This window comes from Symphalangus syndactylus, chromosome 1, assembly GCF_028878055.3.
Source record: "Symphalangus syndactylus isolate Jambi chromosome 1, NHGRI_mSymSyn1-v2.1_pri, whole genome shotgun sequence".
NCBI lineage: Eukaryota > Metazoa > Chordata > Mammalia > Primates > Hylobatidae > Symphalangus > Symphalangus syndactylus.
Genome location: NC_072423.2, coordinates 52917777 through 52930114, shown reverse-complemented (window position 1 = coordinate 52930114; position 12338 = coordinate 52917777). Strand labels below are relative to the sequence as shown.

General features: G+C 39.5%; 1 protein-coding gene across 9 annotated transcripts in view; it reads left to right on the top strand.

Annotated features, from left to right (window-relative positions):
* ASXL3 (ASXL transcriptional regulator 3) overlaps nt 1-11932 on the top strand; it is a 176880-nt gene extending 164948 nt beyond the window's left edge. For 8 of the 9 annotated variants that reach the window (XM_055234982.2, XM_055234990.2, XM_063609976.1 and 5 more), the window contains one exon: nt 1098-5591. In XM_055234982.2, coding sequence (XP_055090957.2) covers nt 1098-4811 — 3714 coding nt within the window. In that variant the 3' untranslated portion in view covers nt 4812-5591. Of the gene's footprint in view, nt 1-1097; nt 5592-11722 lie in introns of those variants that run through there. The other variant, XM_063610251.1, reaches the window with a different exon arrangement.
* The last annotated feature ends 406 nt before the right edge of the window (nt 11933-12338 follow it).

The following is a 12338-nucleotide window of genomic DNA, read 5'->3' as shown; positions in this document are numbered from 1 at the left end:
TCTGATCCCAAGGCAAACTACTTTACCTGCACAGCCTCAGTTTCCTCAACTGTGAAATGAGGGACGTCAACTAGAGTCCTTCCAGCTCTACACAGCCATGACTAAGAATGCTTTTAGTGACTAGAGCGACACAGCCTTGCTATGGAATGCTGGCTGTTAGACCTTGTGCCTCATGCATTTGGTGATGACTCTGTGAGTCTCTTAATTACCAAGAATTGGTAAACAGTATGGGTTGGGACGTTTACAAAATTGAGCAGATTATGGATTACCAATATCAAAAGAAACTGTCCAATGCATAAATCCTTTAGAGACAGAAAATCAGAGTTTCCCTTGCCTTTATGCAAATGTAATGATAATACAGTCCCTTTGGAAAACAGAACACTCTGACAAATGTAGTCTCATTCCATCTTTAAAACAGCTCTTTGAAGGAAATAGACCAGAAATAACTAGTCTCATTTTACAACTGAGTTTACAAACTTCTCTTGTGCTCTTATCATATATGTATAAAGCAGCATGCAAGGTAGCATGGGAGTGCATAAAAATCATAGCGTTCTTGGCTCAGAGAGGTTATTGGAGAAAGTGAGGTACACAGTGATTAGCCTAGGATCACAAAGTTCCTTTGTGTAAAGTCAAAATGAGAATTCTAGTTGTCAACATCTCGGTCAGGGCTTTTTGCTTTGGGTCAAATTAAGACAGACAAACTCAAATAGAGTTGAAGTTCCACTTTTTTATGCCACTAAAAAAGATATTTTAAAATTAAATATCTCGAAGTCTTTTTAGCCTACCTCACTTCTAGAAGCATGAATTTTGTATCCATTTGTATGATGCATTAAGAAGATGCTTCATTTCCATACCAAATGAAGTTATAATGGATGTTTTTGTAGATTAAAAAACAGATTAAAAACTTAATTTTTTCTATTCATACTAGGTTTCTTGTTTCTTTATGCCCTAAAGGTGCATCCAGGGATTTAGGTGTAGTTCATGGCATATTATGAGAGAATGCAGCTAGTCTTTTCCCTTGCATTATCACATTCTACGTGCCTCCTCTGTGATCATGTATGAAGCACATTATATTTTTTTTTCTCTCCTCCTTTTAGATTCAGCTTTCCAAAATTGGGCCACCTTTTATAATCAAGAGCCAACCAGTCTCCAAACCTGAGTCTCGAGCATCCACTAGCACATCTGTCAGTGGCGGGAGGAACACAGGAGCCAGGACCCTCGCAGATATCAAGGCCCGGGCCCAACAAGCTCGGGCCCAGCGAGAGGCTGCTGCAGCTGCTGCTGTGGCTGCTGCAGCGAGCATTGTCTCTGGAGCCATGGGAAGTCCAGGAGAGGGTGGAAAGGCGAGAACTCTGGCACACATCAAAGAGCAGACAAAGGCTAAGCTCTTTGCAAAGCATCAAGCTCGAGCCCATCTCTTCCAGACCTCTAAAGAGACCCGATTGCCTCCACTCAGCTCAAAGGAAGGGCCTCCAAACTTAGAAGTCTCTTCTACCCCTGAAACAAAAATGGAAGGTTCGACTGGTGTCATTATTGTCAATCCAAACTGTAGATCTCCTAGCAACAAGTCTGCCCACCTCCGGGAGACCACCACTGTACTACAGCAGTCTCTTAACCCAAGTAAACTTCCAGAAACTGCCACTGACTTATCTGTGCATAGTTCTGATGAAAACATACCTGTGTCACATTTATCTGAGAAAATTGTTGCATCTACCTCTTCTGAAAATAGCAGTGTGCCCATGCTTTTTAATAAAAATTCTGTCCCTGTATCTGTTTGCAGCACTGCTATATCGGGAGCAATTAAAGAACATCCCTTTGTGAGTTCTGTTGATAAATCCTCTGTCCTAATGTCTGTTGACAGTGCAAACACTACAATTTCTACTTGTAATATAAGCATGTTAAAAACCATCCAGGGAACTGACACTCCATGCGTAGCCATTATACCAAAATGTATTGAAAGCACTCCCATTTCAGCCACTACAGAGGGCTCCAGCATATCAAGCTCCATGGATGATAAGCAGTTACTAATATCAAGCAGCAGTGCTAGTAACTTAGTCTCCACTCAGTACACCTCTGTGCCAACTCCATCCATCGGAAACAATTTGCCAAACCACCTCTCCACTAGCTCTGTCTTGATTCCCCCAACGGGAATTAACAACAGATTTCCTTCTGAGAAGATAGCCATACCTGGGAGTGAAGAACAGGCCACTGTATCCATGGGTACCACTGTGAGAGCAGCCTTCAGCTGCAGTGATTCCGTAGCGGTCACAGACTCTCCGGTTGCACACCCGACCGTTGCAATGTTTACTGGAAACATGCTGACAATAAACTCTTATGATAGTCCTCCCAAATTAAGTGCTGAAAGCTTGGACAAAAATTCAGGGCCTCGAAACAGGGCAGATAATTCTGGAAAACCTCAGCAACCACCAGGGGGCTTTGCACCAGCAGCCATAAACCGATCAATTCCGTGTAAAGTCATCGTTGACCACAGCACCACGCTGACCTCCAGTTTGTCTCTGACTGTCTCCGTTGAAAGCTCAGAAGCCAGCTTGGACCTGCAGGGCAGGCCATTGAGGACAGAGGCATCCGTACAGCCCATGGCGTGTCCTCAGGTGTCTGTGATTAGCAGGCCTGAGCCAGTTGCCAATGAAGGTGTAGATCACAGTTCCACTTTCATTGCTGCTTCGGCAGCAAAACAAGACAGTAAAACATTGCAGGCCACCTGCACAAGTCTCCGAGAATTACCCCTTGTTCCAGATAAATTAAATGAGCCGACTGCTCCCAGTCATAACTTTGCTGAGCAGGCACGTGGCCCAGCTCCTTTCAAAAGTGAAGCAGACACAACCTGTAGCAATCAGTATAACCCAAGTAACCAGATTTGCTGGAATGATGATGGGATGAGGAGCACAGGACAGCCTCTGGTTACTCACTCGGGTTCAAGTAAACAGAAAGAATATCTAGAGCAAAGCTGTCCAAAGGCTATCAAAACTGAACATGCCAGCTACTTGAACGTGTCAGAACTTCATCCCAGGAATCTCATAACAAATGTTGCTCTTCCTGTGAAATCTGAACTTCACGAAGCAGACAAGGGCTTTAGAATGGACACTGAAGACTTCCCCGCCCCCGAGCTGCCTCCCCCGGCTGCAGAGGGAGCCTCTAGTGTACAACAAACACAGAACGCAAAAGCTTCCACCTCGAGTCCCATGGAAGAGGCTATTTCCTTGGCTACCGACACCCTGAAAAGAGTCCCTGGTGCAGGGAGCTCAAGCTGTCGTCTGTCCTCTGTGGAGGCTAACAATCCACTGGTGACACAGTTACTACAGGGCAACCTGCCTTTGGAAAAAGTGTTGCCACAGCCCAGACTGGGAGCCAAGCTCGAAATCAACAGGCTTCCATTGCCTCTTCAAACTACCTCAGTGGGTAAAACAGCACCAGAGAGAAACGTTGAAATTCCGCCCAGCTCTCCAAATCCAGATGGTAAGGGCTACTTGGCGGGGACTCTGGCACCACTCCAAATGAAAAAGCGAGAAAACCACCCCAAAAAGAGAGTAGCTAGGACTGTAGGAGAACACACTCAAGTTAAATGTGAACCAGGAAAATTGTTGGTGGAGCCAGATGTTAAAGGGGTGCCTTGTGTCATCAATTCCGGCATGAGTCAGCTAGGACACAGCCAGCCATTTAAGCAAGAATGGCTAAACAAGCACTCCATGCAGAACAGAATTGTTCACAGCCCTGAGGTCAAACAGCAAAAGCGGCTGCTCCCCTCGTGTAGCTTCCAGCAGAACCTATTTCATGTTGACAAGAATGGCGGCTTCCACCCTGACGCTGGTACCTCACACAGACAGCAGTTTTACCAAATGCCTATGGCTGCCAGGGGCCCCATTCCTACTGCAGCTCTATTACAGGCCTCTTCCAAGACCCCAGTTGGGTGTAATGCATTTGCCTTCAACAGGCATCTTGAACAGAAGGGATTGGGAGAGGTTAGTCTTTCCTCAGCCCCTCACCAGCTAAGGTTAGCCAACATGTTATCGCCCAATATGCCCATGAAAGAAGGTGATGAGGTGGGAGGCACTGCACACGCAATGCCAAACAAAGCACTAGTACATCCGCCGCCGCCGCCGCCTCCCCCTCCCCCTCCCCCTCCCCCCTTGGCTTTGCCCCCGCCTCCCCCCCCACCACCTCCACTACCTCCACCTCTCCCTAATGCAGAAGTCCCATCCGATCAAAAACAACCTCCAGTTACCATGGAAACCACTAAGAGACTTAGTTGGCCACAGTCCACGGGCATATGTAGCAATATAAAATCGGAACCTCTTTCTTTTGAGGAAGGTTTAAGCAGCAGCTGTGAACTGGGCATGAAACAAGTTTCCTATGACCAGAATGAAATGAAAGAACAGTTAAAAGCATTTGCGCTAAAAAATGCAGATTTCTCTTCCTATTTGCTTTCTGAGCCACAAAAGCCTTTTACCCAATTAGCTGCTCAGAAAATGCAGGTGCAGCAACAACAGCAGCTCTGTGGAAATTATCCAACGATACACTTTGGTAGCACGAGTTTCAAAAGGGCAGCATCTGCAATTGAAAAGTCCATTGGGATTTTGGGAAGTGGCTCCAATCCTGCCACGGGCTTGTCTGGTCAGAACGCTCAGATGCCCGTTCAGAACTTTGCCGACAGCAGCAATGCAGATGAATTGGAACTGAAATGCTCTTGCCGGCTGAAAGCCATGATTGTGTGCAAAGGCTGTGGGGCCTTCTGCCATGACGACTGCATAGGTCCTTCAAAACTCTGTGTAGCATGCCTGGTTGTACGATAAGAGCTGAGTGAAAGATGCAGTATCCCTTTTCCACACGGAAAAGCCAAATAGCATCAGCAACAACAAATCGAATAATGCAGTGGTTTCTATCATGCTAATTTATTTTGCTTTGGAGCAGGTACCTTTTCTCTATGGCATTATTTTCTTGCATTTCTCATAAAGGGGAGGATGCATCCCAACTGAATGGCTCACTGGCATGTCTTTTATGTGTTCAGTTGCCATTCCTAGCTTTGGAAAGTTTCTTTCTGTCCATGTGTATACAAGTCAATGCCCCATTTTTGTTTTTCTTTTAACCGAGGTGTAGATAGGAAAAGGATATTTTTCGTTACTTAATAACCAGAAGTGCAGATGTGTAAGGAGAATGAGAGGAATGATTTAAAGTGGTTATGCATTTTTCTATAGATGAGCCATTACAGAAAGGAATTTTACAGTTGACTTTTCTGGACCTAGCTTTACCACAGTGATTAAATCCTATTTAGAAAGGGGAATCTGATTTAAATGTGTGATTCCTTGTATTTACTCCTATCACAAAAGATGTATTAAAGGAGGTATGCCATTAATGAAATCCACTGTCCTGAGTATTATCTTTCCTCCTGTTTTACTTTCTCAGAGACTATGGCAGAATATCTGGATCTTCCTTGGAATTTGTACACATATGGTAGTGAAATGTGTCCTGCATCTGAAATTGCATGGGACTCATGCCCAGCAATCTGGTTCTAGCCCTTTGACACCTGATCATATGACAGCAATTGGCCAGCCAATAGCCATAAGCCCAGAGGATTTTAGAGCTTCATGTGTGGCTTTTAAGAGCAGGTTTGAAAAAAAAAAAAAAAAGACCCTAAACTTAAGAGCAGGTTTGAAAAAAAAAAAAAAAAAAAAAGACCCTAAACTTCAAAGCAAGGAAATAAGATGCTGTATATGCACACATAAATGTGTTGATAATGTAAATATCCTATTCACTCTAATGAATTACTAGATATTAAAAGTGGGGGATGGAAATCATTGTAGCCCTTTATTGATGACACCCATGCATTCTGGCTTCAGACCTTGCAGAGGTTGGCCGTATCTTTGTAAAAGTGTCATTGATGATAAAAGGGACTACCCGAGGCTAAAGTGTCAACATTTTTCAGAACAATCGCTTTTCTCATTATTTACAACCTATATAATTCAACTTTGAAATAACCCTTATTTTGAAAAAAAACTGTTCTAGGTATGGCACGTTTTGTTTTTTCCCTCAGGTATATTCAATACATTCTTCATATTTGGGGGAACTGCTTTTGAAAAAGGGATACTGCATCTTAACAGTTATCTTCAGTGTGCATCCAGTATAAGTCTGCGTGTTAAGTATTTGAGCTACATTCCATATGCTTTGGCCACCCTCATACCAGAGGACAGCCGTAGTTCAGGAGGCTCTGTTTTCAAAAGCAAGTTCAAAAGCACACGCACATTGAGGGAAGATGAAAGAAAACAAAAACCAACCATGCCCATTTCACTTCAGATTACAGAGCACAAAATGTGGAGTGCCATTAACCCATTGATTGATTGTGGCTGTAGAATTTAAAAAGCAAACATGGGGGGGTGGGGAATCATCTGTATCCAGGGTAAGAATGACCAGTATTTTCACATGGGATCATCCTAATCACTGTAAACTTTTTGACATTCCCGTAAAACACGTCTTAAAAGTTGACTGGAATGAGCAGAAATTACATTCCTGAAAACAAGAGCACTTGTGATTTTTTTATAATAACCAACTATATGATATGTTTTTTTCTCCATATTGTGATGTTGCCAATTCTTTAGGTGATACAGACATCATTTCGAATAACAAATTGCTGATAGTGAGAGGTACTTTATCTTAGAAAGAAAGCAAAGAAAGGCCTGCTGCTGTAGCCATGATGTTGGTGCTTCAGTACTGTCATTTCTGTTTCTCACAGTAAAATTGGCAAAACTAATGACTGAAAAAGTTAGCAATGCACTTAACCAGCCTTTCCCGAGGAAAGCAGCGTAAGTTCCAGCGGATCCTTAGTTTTCTCTTCACTGCATGCCAGGTTGTGTTGGGGTGGCATCCTTATCAGTGGTGTCTTTGTCTGCCTGGCTCTGATACCCTGATTTCGAAGATCATGCTCTTAGTCTCACAGCGGGGCACCCCTATAATACAGACACTTGCATGCCAACTCCTTCCAAATTCAGTCACTGCTATACCAGTGTCAGATACTGTCTACACCAGCAAATTGAAACCCATCACATCAGTAACTGACATGGTGTTGGAAGAAACTCCAGTCTACAGAACGTTTGCACTCAGTATGTGAGGTACAATTGAGGCTGATGAGATACTGAGCTCATTATCAGTTCCTTCATTGTTGAATACTGCCTGCAAGTTGCTTATTGGGAATAAGGAAAAGTGTCCTTCTGTATGTTTTGATTTTTCACATAACAGGCTTGGAGAATCAATTATTGATAGTGCATGGATTCTATCATCCACGTCCGATTAGCATAATTTTTCTGCGCCCTTTTTTTTTTTTTTTGCTCCAGTTCAAATTCCTAGTGTTCTCATATGGTTTATATTACTGAAAAATTAATATCTTTAAGCTAAAATATAAGGGAAAGGAAAAAGAGAAATTTAGATGTAAAATGTGGGTCAGATATTTTATAGGTTTCCATTTAATATATATACACACAAAATCCAGTATATTTGAATTGACTGAGTAGGTTCTTAGTTTTCTGATTTCTACATGTGTCTGCTATGTGCAAATGGAGTATGTTATTTACTACATGGTTATTGTGGTGTAGTGTGCAAATGTTATCGTGTGCATTATCCTGATTACTGGACAGAGTTTTATTCTTGCACATGGAATAGAACTTGCACATGTACCATACAATTTTTTTTTTTTTTAATCACAAAGGATGTATTTCCCTAAGTAGCACTTTTGGAGCAGGGGAAGGAAGAAAACTGCTATTCCCTAATCCTCCTCCTATAAGATATGCATATGCCTGAGGTGTATAAAGACATTTAGGTTAGTTAATGGGCATGTTAATAAGAGCATTGTGATGCAAATTCATTTTCAAAATGAAAATATGTTTTTCTTCCCCAAAGTGAGAATAGCAGAAATTTTGGTGAACTGAGCACCATAGTTATATAATATTTCACTGCGAAGGTCTAGTTTGAAGAAAAAAAAAAACTTGAAAACAAACCTATGAGGTTGAGCCTGGTTGCTATAAAGACTTCGGGGTGGTATGTGTTTCTGGGATGAGCTATATAGAAAGTTTAGTTGACTGCTGGACCTTGGATATTCTTAACTTGGTTCAAAATAAACACACAAAAACAAGCTGGTGCATATGGTGCTTTATAATGCACTCGAGAGTAGGAATACCCGTTGCTGTAGCCCCATTTCCTTTACAAACCCCCGCACAATTTCAAAAGTGGAAGTTACCTACCGTGGCCTCTGGTTTTCCAGTTCCTCCGTGGTATGATGAAGTCCCAGGTTTTAGAAGCTGAAGCCAAGCTTAGGGTAGCATCGTCTGTATGGTGGTGAGGCCCAGCACAGCGGTAGCTGCCTAGTGGGAATGACCCCCTGAGCATGCAGAGCCCAGAGTCACTGTCCATCTGCGTTCCCAGAGAACAATTGTGAAGAGTCCTAGAACAGGAACTCTCAATCAGACTGTCAGGGGCCTATGTAGCCAAAATGTTACTAAATATAAAATTCCTGTCGTCTTCAGTCTTCATGCTTTGTCACTGTAAAGCGAACAAAAAGCATTTTTACTATAATTTAAAGGAGCTGCTTTTTTATAGCACATACTATTTCGCTTTGTACTATATTTGATAGTTGCAGAATAATTTAGACTGTAGAAAAACTTTGTTGTATTTGTACTGTTCTTGAATGTTTCAAAGAAAGTGCTTTACTTGGTTGCCATAATTTTCTTGTACTGCTGTATTCCCCTCCCTCCCCTGCTTCATGGAAACCTGATATGATACATATTTTCAGTAGTTTCTTTTTTTTTTAATGTGTGTTCGTTTGTACTATTTTTTTTTTTTTTTTTTTGGTCAGTATTCTGAACGTTTACATCTGTTTGACATTAGCCATTTAATGCCTTTTTTAAAGGCGGTATTACTCCTACAGTGTAACAGCAAAATGTGAAATCAACCCAAACATAACATGCATGACAAACAGATTGGGGGCGAAGGCCCTGAACCTACATAGACATTTTATATCAGCATACAGAAAAGTAAAATCCTCCTTCAGTCCTCTACCAAAGAATATATTATTCCCACAGGAAAAACTCAGAAAAGGTGTGTAAAATCCTCAGAAGGGGGAGCAGTTGATTCAGTAAGACTGCAACAATTTAATACTGTTACGCTTGCTTTGATACCTGACTAAATGTGACTGAGTGCAACAAGCATTTACAAAAATTTTTAGACAGTGTTTTGTTTAGAATTCAGGGATCATGCATTCTTTAATGGTGCTGTTTGTTTTTTATTTCTTTTCTACAAAGAAAACAAGTGTTGCCTACAAAAGTGACTGCTCACAATACCATAAGTTAAATGAAATGAAATGTTTGTCTCTTCATGTTTCTCTGTCTTTCCCTTTCTCAAAGTAACAACTTGGGTTTCAATATTAAGATATTCTGGAGAAAATAAAGAAATTAAACATGAAGTAATTGTCATTTTTAATTTTTTAATGAAATGAAGTAATTTATATATGTTAAATGTACTAATAATTGGAAATTCTATTTAAAATTTATAGGGACAACTTAAACCATATACTGTTAAATTACCCACGCTGCTTTTTGGTAATGGTGACTTGTCAACATATGGTTATAACTATGGTTAAAACAGGAAAAGCTAAAACTGAAACTTCAGAAATTGTAGCAGTTATGCTTATCATTTAAGACTATATTTGGACTTTGTTTTCATTAAGATCTTAATTTTTTATACCAAAAAGCATTCAGGTAAACAAATTGTTACCATCACATGTATTTTTAACTTTCAAAATGAATAATTCAGAAAATGATCTCTTAAAAGAATTGCTTTGGTTAATTTTTTAAAATCCTACATGAAATATTGTAGCTAGACTGTGAGCCATTAAAACAAAATTGCCTCAGTTATATTTACATAGGTTAAAGAAATATGCATATCTTTTCAGTAAGATGAATCAAAGCATAAACACAGTTGGCTATTAAATCTCCTGTTTTTCACCTACACAGAAGATGTTGTGTTTAGCCACCAGATGGCGAAAGAGGATATTTACTTTCGTAGGAAAGAAAAAAATGCTTTTTCCTCCTCCAAAAACCAAACTTAATAATAATATTAAAAGTCAAATTTATTCAGGTAAGCCAGTAAAGGATGGATAGTTCTATGTTAATTACATTATTTTCACTACAATGATGATGCTTTTTTGTTCCACTATTTTTTTCTACTAACATATTTACAAAACGCTTTCTTAATTTGTAGAATTGCAGAGTTTGTTTTTAAAATTTTTTCTCATTGCATTACCCCACAGGCATTATCTAGTCCAAAACCTGTTAGGATAAAACTGAACAGCTCAGCATTCTCTAAGCTGACACTTAGTGAAACTTACCTGAATGCTCTGTGTGTTTTTATTTTCATAAAAGTACAATTAACACAATTCTTGTATAAATGTGCCATTATTTTTAATACAATAATGTAGCCTAATTTGAATAATAATTTATGTTAGGATCTAAAGTATTTATTTGTATCCATCATAGCACTTACCAAAGAACAAGTGATTTATCCAGTATTTATTCACATAAATACTTCATTGTAATCAAACATAATTATGTTATTTGGAAGGAACCCAGCTAGCAGTGTAGTTGATAGAACAGTTTTGGGCTTCTTGCTAGAGAAGACAATTGAACAGAAATCCTAGAAAGTGTTTCACATCCCATAAAATTATTTGAAGTCTTTAACTGTAGATCGCCTAGACTGAATATTTCAAGTGAAGATCACACAGTGCTTCACAGTGAGCTGCAAAAATGAAAAGTTGAAATAATCAAATGTCACAACTAATTTAGAAGTCTAAATTGAGTGATGAACCCAGTACTCATCCCTATAGAAACTTTTAACCAAGTTGCCAATGTAACTACCATAGACTCACTACTTAGAGGAAAATCACCTGAGTTAACAAAACAAAGGTTGAAGTTTTGACCATTTTATTTAACCAGTTTTAAGTTTTGCAACTATAATAAATATCCCATTGTGCTACCTGACTGTAAGTAAAGCATGTATTTAAAATATTTAGCAATCTTGTAAGGGTCAACCAACCAATCTAAACACATGCTACACAAAAGAAGTGGCCCTATGAAAACAAATCAGTGAAGACTGGCTGAATGTCAGTTCTGTGAATGAAGGAGCCCCCGAGTCTGCTTTTATCCGTAGTTAGGATTTTTATGTAATATCTTCATTGCATTTATGGGAAAGTCTGTTTCGGAGGTACTTTTTTTTTTAAGCTAAAATTACCATCTAAAGTCTCACTTTAAAATTTTTATTCATTGTAATTCACAAATTATAGTTGTACATATTTATGGGGTAAAAAGTGATGTTACAATTTATGAATACAATATGGAGTGGTTAAATCAAGCTAGTGAACATATTCATCATCTCAAATACTTGTTTTTGTGGTGAGAATATCTGAAATGTACTCAGCAGTTTTGAAGTGTACAGGTCCTTATTTACTATACTCACCATGGACACTCCTCATAAGTAACAACTTGGCCCGAGAGTGGGGGCACCAGCTGCTTTAAAACAAGGTCTCGGACACTTGAAGTTATACACATTCCATGTCATTTTCTGTAGGGCCATCACAAAGTATTTTGTCAAAAGTTCGTAAATGGAAAATAGATTTCACTTTTGATTCAACTTATATCTGTAGTTTCATATTGTGATTTTATTTCAGGAAAACACTGTGCCCAGAATCTTCATTCTTCAATGAAGAAGGAACACAGAGGGACCTCAGAGGAGTGCGGAACTATGGTTCTATTTTCTTTGATTGATTTCAGTGTACAATTCTGGGATGTTATAGCATCGTCTAGATATAGCAAAGTGTGACCGACCTCAATAACTAGGAAATGTGAGCTTTTCCTGGGTTTTTCTCTCCTCCTATAGAAGTGACAGCATTTATGTGTGTCCATTTATATAGATTAAAACATTTCCTACTGTAATATAAACATCATTTGCAAATCAGTTTGTCTTAAATTGAGGATTTGAAAGGGTTGGCATAGGAGTAGGGACAGTATTCTATAATGGCTTCTAAGTGGAAGCCACTAACACATTTTACACCCGTTCTTCCCTTAACCTGTAAGCTCAGTGTAGATTTCTTTTTTTCTTTCGGTGCATATTTTTGATAAAATCTTTACATCTCCAGGAAGAAAAGTAATAGCAATGAAAAATTACCTGGTAGCTTATAAAACTTACAAATTTTAAAGCTTTTACAAACTATATTCAGAGTAGTACTCTATGGATAATCTATTACCTCTCCTTGATAAATACTCACTGAACGTCCTCACCTTTTG